Source organism: Eucyclogobius newberryi, unplaced genomic scaffold (genome assembly GCF_026437365.1).
Source record: "Eucyclogobius newberryi isolate DKJ021-1_F unplaced genomic scaffold, fEucNew1.0.hap1 SCAF_13, whole genome shotgun sequence".
Taxonomy (NCBI): domain Eukaryota; kingdom Metazoa; phylum Chordata; class Actinopteri; order Gobiiformes; family Gobiidae; genus Eucyclogobius; species Eucyclogobius newberryi.
In genome coordinates, this window is record NW_027315757.1 from 26,132,170 (window position 1) to 26,157,974 (window position 25,805).

General features: G+C 39.9%; 1 protein-coding gene across 2 annotated transcripts in view; it reads right to left on the reverse strand.

The window, feature by feature from the left end:
• olfm2a (olfactomedin 2a) overlaps positions 1 to 25,805 on the reverse strand; it is a 56,425-nt gene that overhangs the window by 27,060 nt on the left and 3,560 nt on the right. The window contains exon 1 of one of the 2 annotated variants that reach the window (XM_072443131.1): positions 2,812 to 3,152. The exons of the other annotated variant lie outside the window; for it this stretch is intronic. Within the exon in view, the coding sequence (XP_072299232.1) occupies positions 2,812 to 2,955 (144 nt within the window). The 5' untranslated portion in view covers positions 2,956 to 3,152. Of the gene's footprint in view, positions 1 to 2,811; positions 3,153 to 25,805 lie in introns of those variants that run through there. 2 annotated transcript variants of the gene reach the window in all.

Sequence of the window (25,805 nt, forward strand, 5' to 3'; positions counted from 1 at the left end):
TTAAAATAAAAAGACATAATTTTGCTTCTAAAATTGTCACGATTATTATTTTTTAGGTTTTACGATGTAATTATCACGATTATTAGGTTAGACATACAATGCTCCAAATATATGTGGGATATTGCATCATTAATGAAGTAAAAATGCAAATGTACTGTATTTAAGTAACATTTTAGGTACAGTATCTACTATATGCTGTATAGTAGATACTATACTAGACATACTCTATTATATACTTTACTTAAGAATATTTTACAGTGAATACTTTATACTTTTACTTCACTACATTTGAGAGCATGTACCCCACTACCTACTTTTTACACTTGTGTACATTTTTAAATGAGCACTTGAATACTTTCACTTAAGAAGATTTTTATACTTACACTTTCAAATGTTTATTCTTTTGGCCCCTATACCTGTACTTTGCTCAATTGAGTGCTTCTTCCACCACTGGACACCATTAATTCAACAGTGTAAGTATCGACATCCAAACTAAAAGTATTGGATGCATTTTGGCAATTTATAACTGCACCTGCTAACATGCTCTGGAAAAAGGCCAAGATGTTATTCATGTGAGCTGTTTTTGAAGGCTAGAGGCATTCCTACCCACTTATTATTTTTAGCATCTGGTTTTCCTCTGCCCACAACATCTTTACACTAAACCAAGAATACATTTATGTAATATTCCATAATACCAGTACATTTGTTAGAAAGTTTTCAGTTCTGTCTCCTCAGTCTCTCTGGCACAGATCGCTTTGGATGTGTTCTCTTGGGCCCTGTATCTCGACTCTTACAGGTTATGGAGAAGTGAAGGTCTTGCTCTATTTCAAGTGTCATTTATGGTACACATTTTGAATTCTGACGCCATAACATGCCTCACGAAAACACCATCTCCACATTGATTGACTTTGTTTTGGCCTATTCTGTCAATCAATAGCAATTTTCAGTACATTTCACACGCATGCCCCAAAGCCCCGTGTAGCTCCATTCACGTATGGCTGACTGTATAATGATTCTATAGAGTCTATACGTTACTAGATGCTGTGATACGAACCTGCCCAAAGCCTAATTGAACATGCCAGACCAGTGTCAGTGTGTCAGCTCTGCTCTGCTCATTAAAGAACAGAGTTTTGCTCAGTCCAGATGTGCTCGAGCGGGCAGGCGGCTCGCTGAGTGGCACCAGAGTCAGTCATCTGTGCTCCCGGATCAGCTGTTTAGAGACGAGCGCAGAAAGCTAGTGAAGCAGACTTAGAAAATAGCTGAGAGCTGGGCGAATGTGGGGCGCTGTACCACGCATGGGTGCCACAGAGGAGAGAAGAACAGCATGATGGCCACTGGCGGACTAGCACCAAGTGTCAAAACGCTGTGGTTTGATTGTCTTTGATTGGTGCTCCAAACATTAACTGAGTCATAATTGCTGCACAGATCATCACTCAGAAATGTGTCATTTAAAGTGATGGGACTTTGAGGCGAGGATTCACATTAAAATTGTATTTGGTGTTGTTTATGATGCCAGGATATTCTAGTCTCAAAGGGGAGATGTTTTCTATCAAATCACCTCATTTATATTAAACTTTGATAAAAGTTATTTCAGTGGTACATTTTCGCTCTTCAGTACTTATGAATGAGGGCTGCTTCAAGGAATATATCCTCCAGAGGCGGCTCCATTGTGACTCATCTTTTGAAATGCAAATGATGGTGCCATGATTAAAACTTTGATACTCAACAATGTTATGAAACCCTTTCAGCGATACTATGTCTTTAACCATCTAATGAGATTATCCAGTGGAAAATTTGAGAATTTTGGATAGAAGAAGAAAGCCAAATCCAATTACAAATGCACACCTTGCTCCAAACAAACACGGAAAATGGCAGAATGTTGTATTTCAACAAACAAATAATGAAAATCTTTCTGAGACAGATGGACCTTTACTCATGAGAGCAGTCTGCTTTAAGACAGCTCGCTGTGCATATTCGAACACAAAATCACTGCATGAAGTGAGCATGCAAGCACACACACACAAACGCAGATGGTTCTACCTCTCCTGGGAAGTTTAATACCTCTTAATCATTTTAACAGACCAAGGTTGTGCTGAAAGAGACTGAGCCAAAAGAAAGGAAGCAATTATTGACTGCAGATTCACAAGGTAATTATCAATTTCATCACTTCAGATGTATTTCTGATAAAGAGCATACACGGCCAATCTCACTTCAAACTTCAAAATGCATTTGTAATACAATACTTCAAATAACACAATAACACTGGCTGCACCTCACCATCCTGCCCCAGTAACCTCTAAATGAGAGCTTCTTCCTTCTGCCCGCAGCACCCTGACAGATCACATCAGTCTGAGCATCACTCAGTTCGGCTCTCTAGCCGTCAAATAGGCAAAAACATATGATTTATCCCAACCATCCCCAATGCATTTTCTTTCCCTTTTAGTGCCACTCACTGGGCTTTGTTATACATAATGTAACTCGGCTGTGCAGCCTCTCACTGTAGACATTACTCACACATTTACACATTTTCACATGAAAATGAACAACATGTCTTTTGTTTTTTGAACAACTGAAGAGTTAATTTGCAAAAACAGATGTGTGCCATTTAAAAAAGTAACTAATGATTTTTAGTTTGTGTTTTTGTAAAACAATGTTTTCAAAAGCCAGACATATTTTGCAATTGAACTACAAACTCAAGCAAATCAACAGATCAACATGTGCTGCATAACAAACATTCATTTTAGCAACATTTTTCTATCACAAAACAACTTGTGCATTTCTATTTTCAAACTAAACTGAAGTAATACATACACTGACGATCCTCTCAGAGGTGCCACCTCTGGAGATGCTGGTGCCGTTAAGTCCCACGAGAGAGGGAAGCGTCTGGGACATCCAGTTGGTCACCATGGCCATCGTACTCAGCACCGCCCCGATCTTCAGCATGGGGACACTCATGTTGTCAACCCCCTGTTTGGGCTCCCCCGTGCCCTGCCCTGCCTTACACCGGACCTCACTCTCGCCCCTGCAAATCCTGAAGGCAACGTGAAGCAGCCAGCCAGATCAGCCCGGTAGGATTCAGTGCACCGTTACCGAGCTCATCCACCAAAAGGACAGCTGGAGACCAGTGAGAGGAGAAATGCTCACATCCAGCGGCACCACGACAGCTTCCTCCCTCCCTCCCTGCCCCTCTCGCTCGTCCCCACTCCCCCATTCTCTCTCGCATTCTCTCTCTCCCATCAGCTTCCTCAAGATGCAGGGCTGAGCATTAGCTGCCTGCGCGCCTCTCTTCCCCTCCCAAACAGCCACGGCTTTATTCTTGCCAACCCTTTTTCACGTGTCAATCCTTTGCTCTTATTTCCTTTGACATTTTGCCTCTTATACTGCGACTCATATACTGTGATGTCGGGGTTTGCGACATAATATGGAGCTCAAGCATGAGCTCATAAGGATGTTTAGTGGGACATATAAGAGCCCAGAATCTGCCCCCAACCATCCTAGACTCAAAGTATCAACAGAGATATAGTGCTGGCCAGGGGCATTGTGGGAGTTGTGGTCAAATAAGGAACACCATTAATCAAAGAGAGTGTGAGGAAACCCTGACGGCTAATCTTTCATTCGGTTTGAAATACATTGCTATAGCTACTACTACTGCCTGGAGCTGATTTGTGATTGTCATTCCTTTCAGCGCCTTCTTAACATCTGTTGCTCTCCATAAACAATGTATTTGGATGGTTTTAGCTCTAAACTCAATCTTTTCTTCTGCAGTAGAAATGTTGTGTTGTTTCTTCCGTATCAGACAATAGGTAAGAAATTATGTAATAACCTTTTTAGCTCAGTCAATTACATATTATTTTTTGTCAATTACATCTTTTACCTACTGTCTGATATAGAAGAAGCAATAATCTAAATACAATCTAACTAACAAATGTGTTCTGCAATACACAAATTGAATTCTAACTGATATTTTAGAATCATAGTCACTTTTGGTGCCTTTTTCAATTGGATTTAGCTGGATTTAACTTGAACTGCCAATGCTGGCCATTCTATTCACTGTAAATGCACACGTAAACATATTTGCTCAATTCTTTAAACTAAATTAAAAAAAATTCCACCCCAACTTTTGTCCTTGCAACATCTTTCAGCCGAGTGCTACAGTGTCATTAAACGGCCAAACAGCCATGCATTATAATGATGGAGTAGCTGCCGAGACAAAATGCCCAGGTCATCTCTCCCTCACTCTCTCTCTGCCTCCAGGTCTGCTGACTTATTCATTTTGTCAGTGGTGGATGGTGTGCCCGCTCCGGCTGCCACACAGCCTGAGTGATAGGGGCTTCTCGGTGTGGAGTGGATGCCGAACTTATATGAGAAGAGACAGCTTTCTGTGTCCCATCCAAAATCTGTCAGCCCTCCTCAGTTCACCTGTTGGCTTCAGCCTCAGCCTCAGGTCTGCGGGGCTCGGTAAGGGCGGTTTATGAGGACACACTGCGCTCATGTGGTTAAAGAAAGAACTGCACCTTGTCTCCTGCTGTGAGACTGGACTCAAGGCACAAGTGACGATGTTAAAACAGATGATGTGCTTTAATGGATTAGAAGTGAAAATTATTATTATTTATGATATTGACCAGGCCTACATTTAACATTAAAACTATTTTTGAACAAGAACAATGATAGTATGTGAGCCAGGCCTATTCAGATAAAGCCCGGAGGCCTGATCAGGCCCCCCAAACACATCTTACAAATATTAAAAATATATTTTTTCTCTTGTTTACTGGTTTAATTCTGGGTTAATGGCTCTTTAGAACTGAGTTGGCTATGGTTTAATCCTTGTTTAATTCTGCCTTGGTGCTGGTTTAGTCCTGGTTTGAATGGTTCTGACCTGAGGCCTATAATTTAATTCTGGTTCAGTGGATTGGCATTTTTTCAAAGCAATGTTGGTAAAGCATTTTGTATTTTATTTTTCTACCAAAATCCAATATAACAGTTATTCTATCATTATTGATGGGGATGGTTTGTGCGACCTTACATTTTCTTAAGTGGTGGAATGTTGTGCCCCTCCGGCTAGAAGCCCTGTTAGCCAATTTTAATAATGACATAAAAAATAAATAACAAAAAAAAGCATGAGACTGCCCAGGGAATGCATTAACGCCTTGTTCCACCTGAGGGCAGCAAAGCACTACAAATCACTTGCCACACAACTGGACTCTGGCGTCAGATTTAGTAGATTAAAGCGACAGTCGATTAAAATTATGGTAATTGAAGCAATTAATTATTGATTGAAAAGAGCAAACTTCCAGTGTACAGTCAGATTGTGGCCATGCACTGTGATGGATGATTAATCCTGCAGGGTATTTCAACTTGTTGTTTCAGGGGTTAAAAATCACCCACCCACATATTCTGTGTCCCTGTCACAATAGGCCTATGACCCACATGCTGTCATAGCTCATCACATTATCTCAGCAAATATGGGCCTGACGGGACTTTTCCTTTCAAATGGCCACAGTAAGTGCTCCCCTGTGGTATTGTGATTTAAAGAGCATGTGTACTGTATGTATAGTACAACCTGCTTGCTTCCCGGCCTTGACTCTCTCCCCATTCCACGCTACAGTTTTAAGAAAAAAAAAGAAAAAAAAAATTAAATAGTGATGAATAAATACAACTGCTACAGGGGGGCAGGAACTTACTAATGCCTGACACCCAAAGTCATCTCTGAAGAGAACTGAAGAGGAAATTGAAGAGCAGTTCGTGTACCACTAGAACAACCTCCACTGTTTCAGAACCACTGATGTATTCACTGTTGTATTCACTGTACACAAAAATAACTACTATGTCTTTGGGATGGAGGAAAGCAAGTTGTGACATGAAAATGCGCAGAAAATAACTAAACTTCCTGTTCCCCACAAAATGTCACCTGTCCTAAAACAATGGCTATGACAATTTTACACATTTGCAAAAATGCAGGTCAACATTTTCCAAAGTTAGATATCTGTAAACTTTTTGACCACCTGCTTGTGCCTTCTAATCATCCTGCATTGTCTCCTTTTTGCTGCCATAGTTACATTGATGTGTACAACATGTTATCATGTCAAATGCCACTCTTTGTAAAGAGCCGGCCATAGGAACAATGTGTATAATTGCCATGCTGAGGACAATGTTCTGCCAATGCGGCGGTGTGTGTGCCAGTCCACTGTCTAATCACAGAGTGTGCTGGCAGAACAAGCTCTCATTAAATATTAGCCAGAGAGGAAGTCGACCGTTTAACCTGTATTCACTTAATGCGTTTTGATTAATTTTCACAGCCTTTCCTCGTCAGTTCCATTTTAATAATTGCCCAGCCTCATTTCGTCTGCAACCCTGCTTTATCATTATCTTCAATTTTCTCAGTCACTTTTGTCCTCTCTTTCTCTGACTTTTATTTAGCCTTTCACTATCTGCTGTCTGCTGTCTCCTCTGGCAATGGGTGAAAATATCATATCATGCGTTCTCTTTTACCCCTGCGTGTGTCCTCAACTCTATTTCAGTCTCATGCTTTGTTCCCGCGCTCATCTTTCTGCTTGGATATGATTGTTAGCTGCAATTTGGTGGCAGTTTGTGATACGGACATGCTGCGCGATATTTTTTTCCATCACATTTCTGGTGAGCTTCATAAACAACAAAAATCTCTGCTCTCCTCACTGCCTGTGGATATGCTCTATAAAGGGCACTTTTAATCAATTCAAATGGAAAAAATGGCCAACAACTGCAGAGACGGCAACATTTGTGCACACCCATGGATGGCACTAGAGCTCCACTCAGCCCTCAGGCCATAAGGACAAGTTATGACTGAGATAACCATGCTGCCTGGCCAGCACAGTTTAAGAATAAATGTAATAAGCAGTTCATATGTTCAGTATTGTGTTATTAGTGTTGGAGTGTTATTTTGGTGTTTGCTCATGAATGAAGGAACGCACATAAGTGGTCATTTCCTGCCTTAATGAAGAGTATAATTATAATTTCTACACATTCGGGATGTCAAGATTATTGGGTTAATCGATGATCATGATTATTCAGGTCACAATATAATGATAAGAAGTGACAAATAATAATCGTGATCATTTTAGAAGCAAAATTAAATTAAATCTGTACTTTAAAGATGTATGCTTTTATATCTGGCTGTTTCTTATCCTTCTGGAGGTTTGATTTCATGAAGCTGGTCACAGACTAGACAAATGGTAAGCTATCAGGCACTTTGAAAATGAAAGGATTTGACTGTTGTTTCGTTGAGGTGTCAACAATCGTGACATTCTTCTCATCATAATCATATCACAACTCATAACAGAATGATATGTATCCATGCAGCGCTTCTCGTAATATTCTCTTTGCAATCATAACCCTACAATTTGACATTGTGACATCCCTACTACAGATTTAAGCTTTGAATTGAGTTTAGATAAATGTGCTATAACGAGCAATCAAATACTCTGTGGCCACACTAAGAAGAAAATGTAATATGCACATTTTGGTTCCATGGATTACACTCTGAATGCTATAGTTGAGTTATGTTTTTTTCCCCCTGTTGAGACGTAGAACCAAATTACACCTCTGGTAATTATTCCGCTGGTGGAAAAGCTGTTGTGGCTGCAGTGTTGTCTGTGCTGCTGCATTCAAAAAACCCTCGCTGCGCTCGTCTCTCTCTGAGCATACTGGCTATTTTGTCTGAGTCATAACTCATTAATTAGATGATGGACACGTCCGTCACGTCAAAAAGCATCAGGATCAACATTAGTGTAAACAAACCGTAACCTCATTACCATGGCAACCCTGTACATGGCATAAATAGGCTGTACCACTGGGTTTAGGCTGCGGACGCTGCGGTGATGTATTGACATTCAGTTAGATCTATTAAAGACTCCTGAGGGATTCTGGATCGTATTCGAAGCCAGGCAGACACACCCACTACTACACAGTCGAAACATGTGCACCGCAAACATTTCGTGACCTCTGTGAATCTGGAGTGCTCATTCTATCACAGCTAATACATTCACTGCTTTGAGTAACGTTCACGGCAAGCTCAGGAGAAACTCTATTGTACAAATGTAGCTGACTGTACAGAAATTATGACATTGCATTTGAGCTTTAACCTAATTTTATTCTGTCAAGATGCCACGGATCTCTAAAGCTGAATACTGCATACCTCAAGACACCTTGTACTTATGGATTTAATGACACCACTAGCCCTTTTCATAAGCTTGTGTTATAATTATTATTGGAAGCTATGATTAACTGAGCTCACATGGAAGGAATCCACTTGTCAATGCAGGTCGTAATTGAGGTTTTGCAGCAGTCTGATTTGAATGGTGAAATGTTCTCTTGTAAGTTTTAAATGCAACTAAAATGGGATAGAGCTGCTACAGTCGAAAGACAAATATAAAGGAATACAACTCTGCCAAATATTTAGTTTTGTACCTTACATCTAAAATGAGAAAATCAAGAAAACATTTGTAAAAAAGCAGATAAACAACAGGAACACTGCAGCTACACAATCAGTGGTGCGGTGCCCATATTTCTGCCAGAATATTGAGACGTTTTCAAATAAAAGTATGCCTGCATAATCTCTACACAATAAACCTCAGGCAGCAGAAAAGTACATGCAAGAAAAGATGGGCAATACACTGAAATGTAGATAATAGTGAGAATGTTGTTTGGAAGATATGCAAAATTTGAATATTGAGTACATCGTTTATATTAGCGGTACAGGGTGGAGTTTGCATGTGTCTGGGTGGGTTTCTCCCTGGCGCTACAGTTTTCCTCACTATTCTGAAACATGTATCTTGGTCAAATCCTCCAGCTACAGTGGTCCTGACCAAGCCCAGCACAAAGATCTGGAGATGGGTGACTGAGCGCTGCACTGCTCCTGAGGAGATGCCCCTGTGGCATTGATAACTGCATCAAATGCAGAAGACTGATTTCTCTTTGAAGACAATAAAGCGTACCTTAACCTTAGTAGAAATGCTACAATAAAATACACATAAAAATGAATAAAGGAATTATGTAAACTTTCAAATAAGGGTATAATGGGTTATTTCTGTACTTTTATAAGAAGGGATGTTACATTGGTTGCGCAAATTGGTGGAACCATTTGCGCATCAATGTAATGCAAGCATCTCCACGTGTCTCCCCACGTGTCTGCGTACTGTTCTATCATTGATTTTCATCATATTTCAGCCTCTCTGGGCCTGTGCGCACTTGTCTTAGCAGAACAGTCTCTCCACTGGTCTGTGAAGCCTGCAGAGCTCTAATGGTTAAATCTGTCATGGAGCTGGCTGAGCTGTGACAGGGACAAGACAGACCCTGGACTCACGGCTTCCACTGTACTGAACCGAGGCCAACGTCAGGATCAAAACAGCTTAACGGCACCAGGCCTTACCCAATAGTGCTCAAGTACAATAGCATCTGTTAACAGGTGAGAGGCAGGGTCTCCAGTGGGAACACATGGGAAGGGAAATCGGTAGTGAAAGTGGGTCTGCCGGGCTGCATTGACTGTAACAAATAGCACCCAATGTGATACACATGGCCATGCATGCACATCCTTTATCCATTTCAATCAAGTACAAAAATAGCGAGCACACTAAAAACCTTGAAGACTGAGTGTCTAAAAATAACTGGGATGGGACAAGGCGCAAGGTAAAATTGCAAAGATTTCCCACATGTGTTTTCATTTGGCCCTTAGAAAAAAGTTAAAGTGCAGTTGACACGACAGTCAATACATTTCACTAAAATGTAAACGTAAATGTAAAGTTTATGATGTCAGAGGAGACTAATGCTGTGTTCATCTCTGGAGCTCGTGTTTCTAAGATGACAAATTGGGATTCCGACATGTGCTTTTATCTCGGAAAGTGGTGATTTTGATGTCACCAATAATAAAATCACTGATCCTGCTCTTTAACAGCCTTTAATGGAGCTAAGCAGTATGATTTGTTGTTGTTAACCAAAAGCAAACCATCGTTTTTTTTGGTAATTAAACACTAGTGTCTGGTCTTCCTGTGCAAATCTTTGGCTTTAATGATATGGTCTGACAGTAAACCCCTAAATGTAGTAATGGTTAGTCAAAGAGCTCAAATTATTAGCATAAATTGAGAGACAGACAGACGCCAAGTATGGTTTTTCTGTGTTTTCTTTTTAAAGTTTTTCTTTGCCCGTAGGCTTTATTAGACAGGAAAGGACAGTGTGAAACGGGAGGACATGCAGTAAACTGTCAGAGTCGGGAGTTACTGAGGACCACATAAATGCAACAAGTAGAAGTAATGTGTTACCTAGCAACCATACTGTTAACAAGGGCCAAACATTGTGTCCATTGTGTGTAAATTATTTCTGCTTTTTCAGTTAAATGGTGCTTATTGATGACATAGACACAGGGATTCTGTTTTATAACTCAGCTCTTCTTCCTGTCATTGTCAACCTTTATTTAAAAAAAAAAAATCTACTTACTACAGGGGCTATCCCATCAAATAAAGTCACAAATAGAAAAACTTGAGAACTTGTCATATGCACTTTAAGCAATGATAGCAAAATATATGCGATCAAATAGATGGACAAAATTGTGAATGTGAATTGTATAAAAATCTTGTCTTGCTGTTGTGGACCCATTCATATGTCTTGTCTCATTTGGATGAAGAAATAAGTACTTGGAAGTGAAATATATTTTTTCCATATGGATTTCTGATTTAATTTTGCTGTTTGTATTACTTTGCTAAACAAAACACCGCTGCTTTGAAAATTACTTTTTCCATTTATTATGTTTCACAACTATATGTTTTCAGTCCTTCAGTAAAGCTTGTTCTTATCTCCTTAAATCAATAATGATCTTTTATAAACTTGGAAATTATGTATTTATTATGTTACAAAAAAAATACGTTTAAAAAATAATTGCATCTTTGTCAATATCTTGTAAAGAAAATAGTGCAATAAAGTATACAGATAAACTGGTGCCATCTTAAAAATACCATACGTCCTATAAATAAAAATGCTAACCAGATAATTGCACAGAGCTGTGGAAGGAGCTAATCAACAATAGCTTTTAAGGAGGCCCCGTTCACTTAAGCCTCCCCTGTTACCCACATTGAACATTCGCATTCAGATTGATTCCTGCTGATTACTCCCCTGATTACGATCCGCAGTCATTGGGAGGTTATATTTCTCGGGCAATGCTGTGAATAAGTCGCATTATAAGATGGAAAATGAGACGGCTCAATCACACACAAGCAGGGGTGGAGCACATTCTGCTAAAGAAAAGCCTTGATCATTGCAATGGTTCACAGAACGCCACAGAACGGCAATCAGCTGCTGTGGTGGTGCATTCTGGGTAACAGCATGCATCTACCCAGCTCCAAACCAATGCCAAGCGAACCATCTGAATACAACCCCGCTTAGCTACTTCCTGTCACAAAATGTCCCAGATGAATTGCCCGCCCACATCTCATCCATGATCTGCACAATTGCTATAATAACTTCCTGGCTTACACAGTACAACCACCTGATTACGACGCCCCTTTTTACCAAAATCATCGTTTCTCGTTGAGCGACTGGAGCGTCCTGACCTTTTCCACCATCCAGCTAATCAAACATTCTCTGTGTGGCCTGTGGGAAACCATTCCTGTAAGTGAAATAATTACTGCTGCAAATTGGGAGCCCCTTGACCAGCACAAAGGTAGTCAGGGTGCAAAGAAGGCCTTTTAATTGAGGCTTCTCCGCGTGGCCGCTACAGCCTTTTCAGAATGCCCTTCAGCCAACTTGTATTATCAGCAAGAAACATCTCATTTGTGACGCCGGGTGTTCCACAGATCGCTGCAGGACACTGAGATTATATGTGAGAGCAGTCCAACACAGAAGCCAGCGTGTTTGAGTGATTAAAATATACCACTAATAATTTAAAGTAGTATTTGTGCACTAAGCAAGTTGCCTGACCAGCCAGTCCCAACACGTTTTGACAGATACTTTACAAAACCGTGAGGGTCTGGGATCCAACCCAGTCGCTCCAATTTCCAAAGGGAGTGATTGACAGACGGATTAACCAATCAGTCTGTTCGTGTCTAAATAAACATGGTGCATTAGGAGGAAAGAATAAAAATAACATAGACTGAGAAACGTTGCTGACTTCTGCTGATAAACTCTGTAAATCTGAGGTAAATCAAGTTATACATTTTGTTCTGAATGTTCCGAAAATATTTCAGAGATGTCTTCTGCATTTGAGAGACACGTGACACAAATTAGCGGCTGTGGTTGGACTGCTTCATGCTTGGAGAGTTTTTTTGACGCCCCCCAATGGTCCAAATCCAGACCCTTCTGCATTTGAACATAATGTAGGAGGGACTGGCTGGTCAGGTGACTAAACAAGTTGATATAGGGGCCTGTGTGTGCGAATGAACCATCATTGTAAAAACACATCTTCATATATTTTTTTGCATCATTGCTCTACTTAAAGGCGGTATGGACGATTTTTCGGCGATTTGAGAACGCAGGCGGAAGTGCGCATACGCACTCCACCGTGCGGACTGATACAACACACACATGCGTTTGTTTATTAGCGCAACGGAGCGCATCGCATCTCTCGTCTCCCGTAGATTTCTGTCTACTTCTGCGTCAGCTCGAACTGTCTTTCTCCGTCTTCATTTTGCCCCGTGCACTGAGGGAACTATATTAGGATAGATCCATGCGCTTAGGCACGCGGAAACGTGGGGACGAGCCTGACGCGGCTGCAGATGAGCGATAGGTGCGTTTTATGATTGATACGTTGCAGGACAAATGATTTATCCACGCCACGAGGAAATATGATAAAAAAAATTGCTGAAAAAAATCGTCCATACCACCTTTAAGGTTTGATATAATTGCAAACTACATGTAAAGTGCAGAACAATCATTTGCGTGTTCCTCAACAAAACCCAAAGCTGTTGCCTGTGAATGATTGTGATGTGTGTGAGTGACTGGTGGCGGGTGGAGTTAGGGCCTACAATTTTTATCATGATATGAAAGAGAATAACAATTAGAATATAATTTACTTACCAGATACTTGACGGCGGCATTGAAAATATTTGCACCAACTTGCAAAAGGATATTTAATAGACATTAAATTGATAGTTATAATATAATCCGCTTCCACTCAGCACACCGTTTTTCAGTCAATATTTGTGTTTTTACCCTCTGCTTTCCCCTTTCAGCGTCAACACATCTCTAAACGGTAGAAAAATGAGCTGCAGTGAACCCAACATGCAGAATTATATCTTGATATTCCAAATTTCACATTGCCCCGAAAGCAAATGTCAATATAACATGAACGACATGGCTCAGCTCTAGTTGGCCTGAGCGCTGGAGCAAAATGAAGCCCTGTTTCCACCTCAATAGAGTAACTAATCTCCACAACTGGAACAGAGATACACAATTAAAAAAAACTACTGATGTTGTGATTTCTAGAGGACCAGATCTATATAAAATGCTTGATGACGCAATGTGGATCAAACTCTTTGGTCAACAACATTAGGGCTTTGTGGTACTGGATTTGGTGAAATATACATACATACATGTTTTCTTTAAGGATGTTTTTGCAGAAAGCGCGCTGATATGGGAACAAATCAATCTAAAAGTGATGTGTCCATCCCGGAGACGCCTGTCATGCTGCAATGTCAAATAAATATGGGAAGGAGTGTCTGGAATGCCTGCCAATGTGGTCCGATAAATTTGGATTTGGCTAGGTGTTTTTTTGTTCTTTATTTAGTTAATTTTATTGTATTTCGGTTTCTGTCATTTTATGTGTAATTTGAATGCATTTTTCCTGCTGCGTGAAGCACTTTGAATTGCCTTGTGTAAGAAATGTGCTCTACAAATGAACTTGCCTTGTCTTTTTGCCCATAGGCTTTACTGGAAGAGCAAAGCGTGAAATGGGGGAGGAAAGCAGGGAGGACATTCATCAATTTGTCAAAGCCAGGACTCGGTGTCATGACGCTGGCGCCTGCACAGATCATGGCATATGCGCTGCCCGCTCAGACCACTCGTCCTCAAGTACCATATACTCTGCATTGCTCCTAAATTGTTTATGCAGATTAATTAACAGCAGCTAACAATGGCCCCGGCCAATCATCTTTCCCATTACACATTTGTGAAGGTGCGTTCCGCATGTATCCTCTTTGTGCACTCTCTCTCACCAGAAGCCTGTCCTGTCTGCAGGTCATTATGCTCTGAGCGGCTGTAACATTTAATTAGGGAGACATTATTAGAACAACACAGGCCCGCTGAGCAGAAGCGCGGAGAAATCCCAAAACTGCCCCTAACTCAATATTGCATTTACAGACATTACGTTATGGGATAATGTGGTTAGGACAATGAGGTTAACGCATTTGTGAATATGATTTTGGACAAATTCTCAAAAGCAACTATGTCACAATGTTTGGCTATACATCTGAACTAAAGTGAATACATTTATGCATCGCAAATCAGATGTTGTGGTGGGACCAAAGCGTGTTTTAACACAGTAAGAGCAGAGCCAGGGTTTGACTAGAACCAGTCTGTGAGCACATCTAGACGTGAATCACTACAACAGGTTTGAACAGTGCTCTAACTAAACCAGGACTCTAGAGTAAATGTGGACAATAATATTAAGAGAATAAACAAGGATCAATTCAAAACCAAACCAACTCAAATGTGAAGAAAACCGGCTGCAAACACCTGCAAAAATAAGATGTTTTTTTTTTCCTCAAGTGTTCTTCTTAATAAAACTAATAAAGCAAGCACAGTATTCCAATATATCTACATAAACTAAACCAGGGTCTGAAGTAGTCTAAAACCTTAATTCAAGTTTGGGAATAACCAATGTTTAAAATGGTGAGGCTGTAGTTGACTAAAGACATGATATGCATTGATTAGTCGACTAAAAGGGGGCGTTTCCACATGTTTTTTAATAAAGTGGAATAAACTATTTACAGATAAGTAAAAAGCACATTTATTTGAACCTTTTTGCTGTGGCCCTATAAAAGTATCGGTCAACTAGTACAAATCTTGTTCGACTAAGACTCCATCAACCGATTCATTAACTAAACGACCAAAGGACAACAGCCCTATAAAAGGCATCTATATAATCTATGCACATTCACAAATCACTTCTGAGATCCCTGGCAGCTCCCGCACCACAATTTGAACCAGTGGCTATGAAATAATTATGATCTCAAAGGAAAGCCTTACGCTATCTGGTTTAGCACAATCCTGTTGCATTATTGCCAATCCGTGTATCGTAGACGTAGCGGCGCGTAAAGCCCCCGATCCCCTCGCCAACAAGACGGGACAATGTCAACAAAGTGGAGAAAATGAGGCAAGCGAGGACAAACTAGATGTTTTTGTGTTGAATATTTTAAGGCGGTAATATTCCGGGCAGATGAGAAGTGATGTGAGGCGGAGGAGAGCGAGGGATGGGCTGGACCTTAATGGTGTGGAGTGGCCGCACAGGCTGGTGCCGCTCCACAGGGGGCTGCACTGGATCATCACGCTCAATCTCACAGCCAGAGCCATGGACTGCTCTACACCGCCGAAATATTAACACTATAGAGAGGCAGGGACAAGGCTACTGGTATCAACGCAATTCAACTCGCTCCATGAAATTGCTTTTCAGTCAGGTGTGGTTTATGTAGTTATGTGTCTGTGATGTGATAGTGTCTTTAGCACGCGCATAGATAGCTCACAGGAGATTGTGAATGGCTTGTACTTTTGTGCTGCTCTTTGGTGCTCAGTAATGATATCTGTGAGCTCGCTGGGTACGATGAAATGGGCCATTTAATGCCAGCAGAAAATTGGCATATTTTTTGCTCTAATGTAATTTTTATGTTAAACTACATTTGTTTGGTAGATCTATGGAAGCGTCCTAAATTTCCTTTAGGTTGTAACCATTAGATTAATTTATTCTGATTCTTTTTAAAACATATTTCATCAACTTGCTTTAAGTATTTGGGGTCACCTGAGTGAATTTGTCGTGATTTGGCAGAAGTCCTTACCATTGTCATTCTTTATATCCTTGTTTTTTAAGAGCTTTAATACCAAATGTAATGACACACATTGTTTCAGATTCGCATTAGCTGATTTAATCTGAGACGCAGTCTTGACTATAAATACTGCCACACTGACTGGCTCTGTATAGGATTAGATTGACAGAATTACATTTAATGAGTGTTGAGACAGTGACATGTTCTGGGGACGTTCTTCCACCCACAGATTAAATCACTCATTTAAATTTTAATGAGCCGCTCTCAAGGACCCACTTCTACACAACATTTGTGTATGAATGTCCATTGTAAAAAAACAAAGGATCAAGAGAACAGCGGGACCTGCTTTATAGTATGTGGGAGATTGACTGGACCAATTATTCAAATTATCTTTGACATTGTTCAGGTCTGTCTTTAATATTTCACCAATGCATTTGCTACAGTGTAAATGCAGCTCATTAGAAAGAGAAAGCGAGTGACATTCTGTCCATCCTTCATGTCTAAACACAGTGCAGAGCTTTGATTATGCACATTGAGATTCAAAGTTAGAGTCAAAGTGTTGGAGATGAGTTTCTGTTGAAGAGAGCATAGGGAGATGAGAGCAGGGCCTGAGAGGCCAGAGCCCGAGGCAGACGGCTTAAAGAGGAAGACCTCAGCTGAATACCTATTCAACACTTCCCCATTAGTGCAGCTGAAGTGCTCAACTGTGCCACAGAACAACAATGCTCCCTGCATTAGTCTTCACACATACACTCTGACTGGTGTTCTCTGCAAGACTTAATCCTTAATTTAAATTATATCTGTTTTCCAAACAGTTCAATGAAGCATTGCTAGTGTTCTGAAAGTATCAGTATTATCAATGCACATCTTTCTTCTGACTTTTCCTTTGTTAGAGGTCTTGATTTTCTGTCATGTCAAGTGTCAGGAGGCACATGTCACTGTTTTGTCCTGATCTTGCCTGTATCGATTAAACAATGTGAAGCTAATTAAAGACAATCTGTGCAGAGTGTCATGTCAGAGAGACACTAAACCAGAGTGAAGGAGCAATAGGCTGTCTCATTATTATTCTCCTAGTTCCTCCAATAGCACAGACAATAACACTCCTGGTACAGTCAGCAGGCCCAGTGACTGTTTACCTCTGCTTCACTGTCCACCATCACCTTTTGTTTTTTACATTAACTTCACTTCATTTATCCAGACCTGTGTCCTGTCGTCTTACTCATTTATAACATCAGTATCTCCGGCACTAACTTTATGTGGCTTTGAGATCCACAAATAAATATATGAGGCTTTTGGCTTAAAAGTATTGCACCTTCGACTTACATGTGACTTACATCAGTCATCAGTACATCAGTCTCTCTTAGCTTTGTGGAAATACTGTTATAGGGATTCATACCACTCTGTAAAAGCTACTCAAAATATACCTTTTTGTTGATTTACGTTTTTACTTTTTATTATTGTGTTCTACCATCAATCCCCGAAAGGCCTCTATTGGTATAGCAGTTTTTTTCATTATCATTAACACATTATCTCTCATGTTTTAAACTTTACATATTAAGGTCAGTTGCTGCCTGTGCACGTGCATATCGGTGAACTTAATTTGCTCATCTCTTTACAACGAAGCAGCATTATTCGATGTAAGCTGGTGTTTCCTGCACTGAAGCACCGTGTTATCTCCCCTCTCCCCTGCATCCTGCGTCTCTATCAAAGACGCTCTACCTCGCTCGCCGTGGGTCTGGGCGCCGGCTCCTGCTTGATATGCAGCCGTGTCTGGGAGTCTGACTGAAGCCTTAAGCCCTGGTGCACAAGTGGCAGAGACTAGAATCCGGCTCATCAATGGCACCAGTGAGAGGCTGCGGCAGTGCCACGCGGACAGCACATCCAACCGAACGCTTCCTGATGCTATTAGCTTCACAGCAGACCGCCCATCCTTTTCACTGCCCAAAGGTGAAAGGTTTGTCAATGCTTTCAACATGAAGGGGACAATGCCGCCACACTGACTGTATAGAGAGAGGAGAGGATTTTGTGAAATAATAAAGTAATGATAAGGTAGAATGCATGTCTGTGGCACATCTCCGCACAGCTCTGTAATCCAGCTGCAAATGTAACTGTTTAACCCATTGTTCAGAGTAGAAACATCACGATCGCTCAGTTATTGTATTGTAGCTGTGAAATACTTTCTTTCACAAGTCCAGCTTTATTAAATCAAGCTGTCTGAATAACAGAACAAATAATATGACCACATACACCTTCATAAACAATCACAATTAATAATTTGCCAAATAATCTTAACATCCATACTTCCAAGATGGGTTAATTACTTCATGATGTAGTTATAATACAAAAGTAAAAGTACTGTACTTAAGTAAAATGCTTAGGTATCTGTATAAATACATTTTACAGTGGATGCTTTTTACTTTTACTTCATTAGCACATTTATGGTGACATTCTGCCAATATGTTTTGAGTTCAAGCCAAACAAAAATATATAAAATGTCTAGAAACATTGAGAAATTGATCAAGATCACCACATTTCTCTCTTTAATATGATTTTAATCTGTTTAAAATACTTTTTACTCTGAAAGTTCTACTTCAATACTTTTAAGTACTTCTTCTACCACTGTCTATAAATGACTTTGTCTCAAGACTAAATACTAATTATGGCCTGTCATCATAATTACTCTATTGACATCTCTTCACACTTTGGGGAACTTTTTCTTTGTAGATAGTTAAATTAATAACTTTTATGACCCATTATTTCATTGTGCTATTTATTTACTGCTGCTAATCTTTTTTAATGATATTGCACAGTTTTTGGAGGGATTTTCCAGCAGCCAGTGGCACAAGATTTCAATATTTCATTCAATTTTATGGTTTATTGTGACTTAAATTACCCTTAAAGAAGTTATAGAGACTAAGGAATATACTTGATATTTACTTAGATACTGCAACGATAATACTTTCTTTTTGTTTTAATAAAACACTTTTTGTAGACAATAGAATGTGATTTTCAACAAGCTCAAGATCATTGTAAAACTGTTCAGGAAAGGTCACATTTTGTCCTAACTATGTAATATTTTTAGTGTAGATATTTCAAATGAGTATCTAGTGTCAATACTAGAATAGTATTAATTAGTGTCTGATACTCATACCCTTCTCTGCACCATTTACTATTGTATGAAAATAAGACTTTAGGAGGGTGTGGCAGCCAAAGAAAAGGTGTCCATTATGTGCATATGTTCATCTGTAATGACAAATGTAACTGAGTGGGAAGCCTGCTTAGGTTTAACCGTTGATTTTTCATTCTTCCTTCAAAGGCTCCCATAATTTAAATTATGCACTCTGAACAAAAGCGGTACCCCCTTACGGATAGGGGACTATTTTTCCCAAAAACGCCTGAAAAAATGACCCCCAATTAAAACTGAAGCTGTTCCTGAACCCTTTGGAGTACAAACAATTGGCTGGCGCCTTTGTGAAGCTGAGACTCTGATGTCTGTTTGACTTCAATTATAAGCAAAAACAAGCTCTGCACAGAGGAATTCAGACTTTAAATTCCAGTTTTCTTTGTTAAATGTATGAATGAATAAAGCTGGTTTCAGGAGGGATGGTTTGATTGACGTTAAAATTAGTATTTGTTGGGTTTTGACAAAAAAATGTTCAGGCTGAAGGTGAATTATCTAAAAAATATTAGGGACTTGTAATAAAGCAAGCATTTCCAGACGGAATCCAAATAAAAGTCCTATCATTTTTTTTAATTTTCTTTTAGGATAATTTCTTATTTGTGCATTTGGAGTACAAACTGACCCTGGTGCTTCTCAGAATGTTTGATCTGACTGGAAATAAGTGGGCTACAGCTTTATTTGTATGTATCAAGCAGCTTGAGAGTTCTCATTTATAAGATTGTGGACAAAATGTGATTAAAAAAAAAAAGTCAAGCGTCCCGTGCATGGAAAGCCCTAGGTCCTAAGTGTATGTTGCAAATCAAACTGCAATAACGATTTATTTTTAATTGCTCAGCCCCTATACATTTATACACACGTTTTTTTCTCACAGTTTGGATTTTCCCACGGAATTTATTAGATTCCTACTAACTTTTTTAACTCGGCCGAGATTTATGTTGAGCTTAAGCATGAACTCGGTAGCTTGCAGAAGCAGATTTCCCTGGAGTGTGTTTTGTTGTCCAGTTATGTGACATGGAGCAGGTAGAGGCACAATCTCGGCCTGCGGTTCGCTCGCACGTATAATGCTTTTGCCCACACACGTATGAGAGTTGTGATAAAATGGGAGGAGAGCACTGTTCAAGTAGCAGCTTGGCCAATCTCCTTCAGTCTTATGAAAGCTTTTGTATCAGCACAGGAAAGAAGAGGAGCTCTAGGCGCCACACAGCCATATTTATATTCCAATCTTCTACACAGAAACCCACATTGCCAGGCTCATAAAAGATTCATCGAGCAGGGGGAAAGCAAGGTCGTACAGAAAACTGGTCAGGAGGTGCCTTACCGCAGTGCAAAAGCCCAGATGGACGCTGGGCAGGTCCCTTGGATGCAGTGTCAGGGGAGAGAAGAGCTGCGATTTTAGCCTTATTAGTGGTGGTGTGGTCTGATCCAACAAGTCCGGTCTCTAATTGGCATCTGTAACTCAGGCTGCCCGCAAACAGCTCGCACCATGTTCCCGTCCATCGATTTCGTGATTGTTTGGGCCTCACCGTGAAGAACATTGTTGACATGTTTGTGAATTAAACAGAAAAGGGGAAAGTATTATGTACAGAGAGTAAAGTATTCCAGTATAAGTGGAAGTATTTGAATGGAAATTAGAACTGTACATTTTAACTATTTGGATAACATTATTGACATATTTGAAAACGTAATTCTTATGTAATTTTGAAATAACTGCATCCGTCTCCATCTGTCTTTATTTACACATATTTTGTAACTTCCATGCAGCCATTCTATGCAACAGTGTTACAACAATTCTTAATACATTTTCCTGCGAAATGACACCGGATGCTAGAATTTTCAAAGCAGAGATGCTGAAAGGAGAAAAGGTGTTGTGAGTAGCCACAGGATTTCTCATTTTCCTGTGTTAAGCCTGTCCTCGCGATGCTATTTTTCCCCCAGTTGTAACAGAACAGACCAAACAGAAAAGTAAATATACTATCTTGGGGGAAATGTGTCTTTGGATGGGTCTGCTTTTCATTTGCCTGGGCTCGATAATACACAATTACAAATATGTAAGTCTGGACAACTGTTTCATCCTCCTGAGTTCAGGGGGCGTGATTGACAGGTGGATCAGGGACACATGGTCTGTCGTTTCAAACATGGCTGCTTAAGAGGGAAAAAGATAAAGAAAAATGGATGGATGGATGGATGGAATAAACACATCTAATTGCACCGTTCTGTTCGAATTTATACTAGTATTGTGAGTATTTGCATGCATCAAAATCTACTTTAAGTCTATTTTTTGTTACTCTTGACTCTGCCCTCCTCTTTATGCTGTTGAAATTGAGAGCAAAGGGGGTCAAGGCAAAGACAATGGGCTGTGTGGACTGTTGGCGTTGTCAAGAGATGTGTCACTCTTGCTTAGAGTCACACACCGAAACCTCTGGGAGTCCTGCAGCCTCCAGCAGAATCGCACACCGCGACGAGGAGCCGAGGATGCAAACGGGATGCACAAGTGATATGTGTCGTGCGATATTAATTATTGTTGGAAAAATGCCTCATGATATCATTCATTCATTCATTTAACCAGATACGGCGTACGACCTTAGACGGGACACACCCGGACAATTCAGAGACACAAACTGTATTACTGTATATTAATCTAGGTACAGTACACGGACAATATAGTATGCACCTGTTATATGTGGACTCTGCTTCTGCTAAATATAAAACATGGAATTAAAGGAGCAAAGTGAAACAAGTGTTAAAGATGGGCTGTTTTTGTCGACAAACTAAAATAAGCATTTGTGGTTTAAACTCTGACTCTCGATTATAGTGGCAAGTAGTTTGTTTTTATTTTTCCTTCTTCTTCTTACCATTTTGTTTAGATGTTAGTCTGACCCTTTAAAGTGTTGTTACCTCCTCCCTTCAGAGCTGCACCACAAGTGAAAGCAGCTACACAACTATTGTGTAAGGCTCCATAAGGGGAACAGTGTTTTAGTACAGCGTTTACGATTGTTGAGATAATCAAAACTGTGATACTTCAATTAAGAAGTAAAAATTAGGCTGTGAACCTGCCCCATGTACCCCAGCATGGACTTTAAAATCATCCAGACACATCTGTTCACACATTGTCTATCCTTAGAAAATAAAATGCAGCACTGAAACAATATGAGTTTGTAAGATTGTGACCTGGCCTTAAGTCTAACTCAATAATCATGGAGCGTTGTAGTACTTTTAGGACTGCAGGCTTTGGGGTTGCCCAGCTAACCAACATAGGTCATTTCAAAACTCACATCCCCTCAGCTGTATTTTGTCCATCTGAATTAATGAGTGGTCAGAGTGGACGCAGACAGAAGGTTACAAGACTCTAGCAACCCTAATCTGAGCCAAATCCCCTAACGCAGCAACAGAACATTCCAAATAGACAAAATACATGAATTTGAATTATTTTGACTCAAATAGATAGACAAAAATCCACCAAATGTTTGAGATTTAGTAGTGGTTTCATACACGTCCAAATAACTATTGTCTCCTATTATTCCATTTCATCTACAATAACTGCCTAATCTTTGACTGGAAGCGTTAGTCAGAACCATCAGACCTGTGGAGGCCATACGTCAATTTTGAATGTCGGTGGCTCCAGGGAACTTGCTTGGTTTTGACCCTTTGAGCTTTTGTTACGACACTAAATGTTTTTGACACATTTTAATGGTGTATAACGTCAGTGCGCCACGGTTGTCTTTGATTGTTTTAACAAATCTGTGTCCATGTTAAGGACACACAGGCACCCTCTCTCTCACTGTGCTGTGGAGGAGTGTAACCACAACAACATCACAGTGATCAGGCCAATGACCCAACATGCTCCTCCGCCCAGGCCCCCATCTGTCGCCTATTACACGCTCTATTCGGACAGTGCACCGGTAAAGCCACCGTCATTTCACCCCCAGCACCAGCCGCCATCATTACAGTGTGATCTGCCCCCGTGTGAGTCAAAACACCACATTTAGACACTGAACCAGAAATAGGCGCCGCATTACGAGACTGCACTTTTGCCCTTTGAAAGTCACTTCTCTCAATGTTCTTAGTTCATAATTACCTCCCTCACAGCCAATACGTTTATACTTAAGAATAAAGATAAGCAATACGTATATAGAAATGTAGATCATATTATAAATGTTGTTTTGAAGATGTCCATCCATCCATCCATTTTCTACTGCTTGTTCCCTTTCGGGGTCGCGGGTGTTTTGAAAATGTGCAAAATTGGAATGGTGAGTGTACTATTATGGTGAAGAAGTATAAAAATGAAAAATAAGTGATGTTGTAAACTTTGAAATGTGTAAGGTTATTTTTCTGTGTGATTTATTTGACATTTCACATGTGTCTGATAATCAAACCTAACTAATACTTTAACTCATTTCTGTTAAATTGACATCAGAATCAGAATCAGAAATGGGTTTATTTCCATTTTCAGTAAACAGAATTCACAAGCTTTGGCATTAAGGTGCGACACACACAAATTTCAATAATAGTAGCAAAATATAACAAAAAGGGCATGCATTAAATTACAAAGAAAACAAAATACACTTGTTCTGAATAAGGTATACATAATTTACAGTTGGTCAGAATAGTGCAAAAAAAAAAAAAAATTGAGCAGTGCAGTGAATGGTTATTGGTTTGAATAATTGTTAAAGTGGCAGGGGTTAATTGTCCATGAGTCTAAGGAAAGACAATGTTCTTGTGGTGGGAGGTTCTGGTCTGGATGGACCGTAGCCTCTGGCCTGAGGGGACTGAACCTCGCTATCGGGATACTCCAAAAAATATAGAGATTAGTATTTTTCAATTTGTTATTGCGTTAGTTAATATCATCCACCCCTACCAAAGGACTTTAGGTCTCAGCTGCCATGCACTAGGTTCTATTTTTGACAAAAGATAACAGCGGAAATCTGTACTGAATCAAAGGATTTATGAATGTATAATTTGAGCATTGCAATAGGCAAACTATCACACAAAACATTTGATTTGCAGCAAATGATTCTGTTATTGCCAATGTAGTTTTAGAAATGTAAATATGTTTAAAGGTGCATTATGGATTACATTTCTGGTGGATAAGGACAAGCAGGTTGCGCCAACAGGTCAAGTTACAGGTCAGATCTGTGGAATAGTGACCAAGCTTACAGTAAGAATGTACGTTTTCAAGGTATTTTAGCAATAAAAAACTATTTATTTGAATAAATGCATAAATACATAAATACATTTAATTCCTTTTCACGCAAAGCAATAGCATTTTAATGGAGACACGCAGACAATGCCCAGTGCACCTTTAAATGTGTCTTCATCTTCTCGCTGGCCAGTTACTTTCCCCGTCCTTTCCTTAGATGCAAATTGTATTGATAGTTACAAAATCGACTTATGGCTCATCTCCAAATAGTTTTCCTCCCAAGGACAGACATGTAAAGCTCCACTCTGCATATATTATTGTCCCGTATTGTTAATGAATTCATATCACATGTGCACAAACACGCCTCTGATTAGAAGCACCCAATCATATCAGATCAATGAGATGAGATGAGATGAGCGCCTGTATTGTCCCAAAACCTCTATTCGTCAATGCCTTTCTTTTTTTCTTCTTCAAGTATTTTTGTGCAATAGATTTCTTTTCAGACTTACACAATGTGCTATCATCATTGTCACCCAGCACTCATCCAGGCTTTAGTCTAATCAGTCATGACACAAGCACATACTATTCAATCTCCTCAAGCAGCACAGGATTACACATAATGCAACCTCATTATGTGTGGCTGATTGTCAAGCAGCACCTTTGTATATTAATATGGAGTGCACTGGGTTAGACAGCCACAGTGGCTAATGTAACTGTGTCTACTCGCCTTCCCATCCCAATAGGACTTTGCTACTGAGTGATGACAGCAAAGACATGGACACATTCAATTCCTCCTAAATATAAATGTAAGTTGTAAGGTCTTTTCTTTTCATAGATCCTGGCGGTGGGAGTGCGGAAGTGGGGCTTACAGCAAATGTATTAGCTTCACATTATGAGGGTTAGTCAAGACGGTTTCCACTGCAGCTGCATCTTAAAGATCCGACAGAAAGGGTTCATTAATGGACAGCTGGACTTTTTTTCACTGTATTCAGTGAAACCAGGCAAATGAAAAAAAAGTGTAAAACTGTGGTCTCTTCATCCACTGAATGTTTCAGATGATAAAATTGTTCTGGCCATCATCCTCAGGTTGAGATTTATTGTAGCAGCAGATAAGGCATTGGCCCTCTCATTATCTGACATGATTTATAATTCAATATTTGTCATTGTGACAAGCAGCAGACTTGCAGTAGAATCTGGAGGTGATTATAACAGTGTGTGTGTTCTCATAGATGACAGATTTACACCACTCCTGCTGATTCTCATTTGTAGGACTCATAATATGACCGCACGGCTGTTTGGCCAAACACACTCCTGCTTCTTGTACAGAAGGGCATCGTGAGCCCTAAATGTACTTCTTACCTGACTCTTGTGAAAAACGATTAATGAAAAGATATTTAAAAATATGTAATCCAAGACAAGCATTATATAACATATAACATTTTACATTATAGATAACATTTAACCATAAAACCCCAGCCCCTTGAGAGGAGTG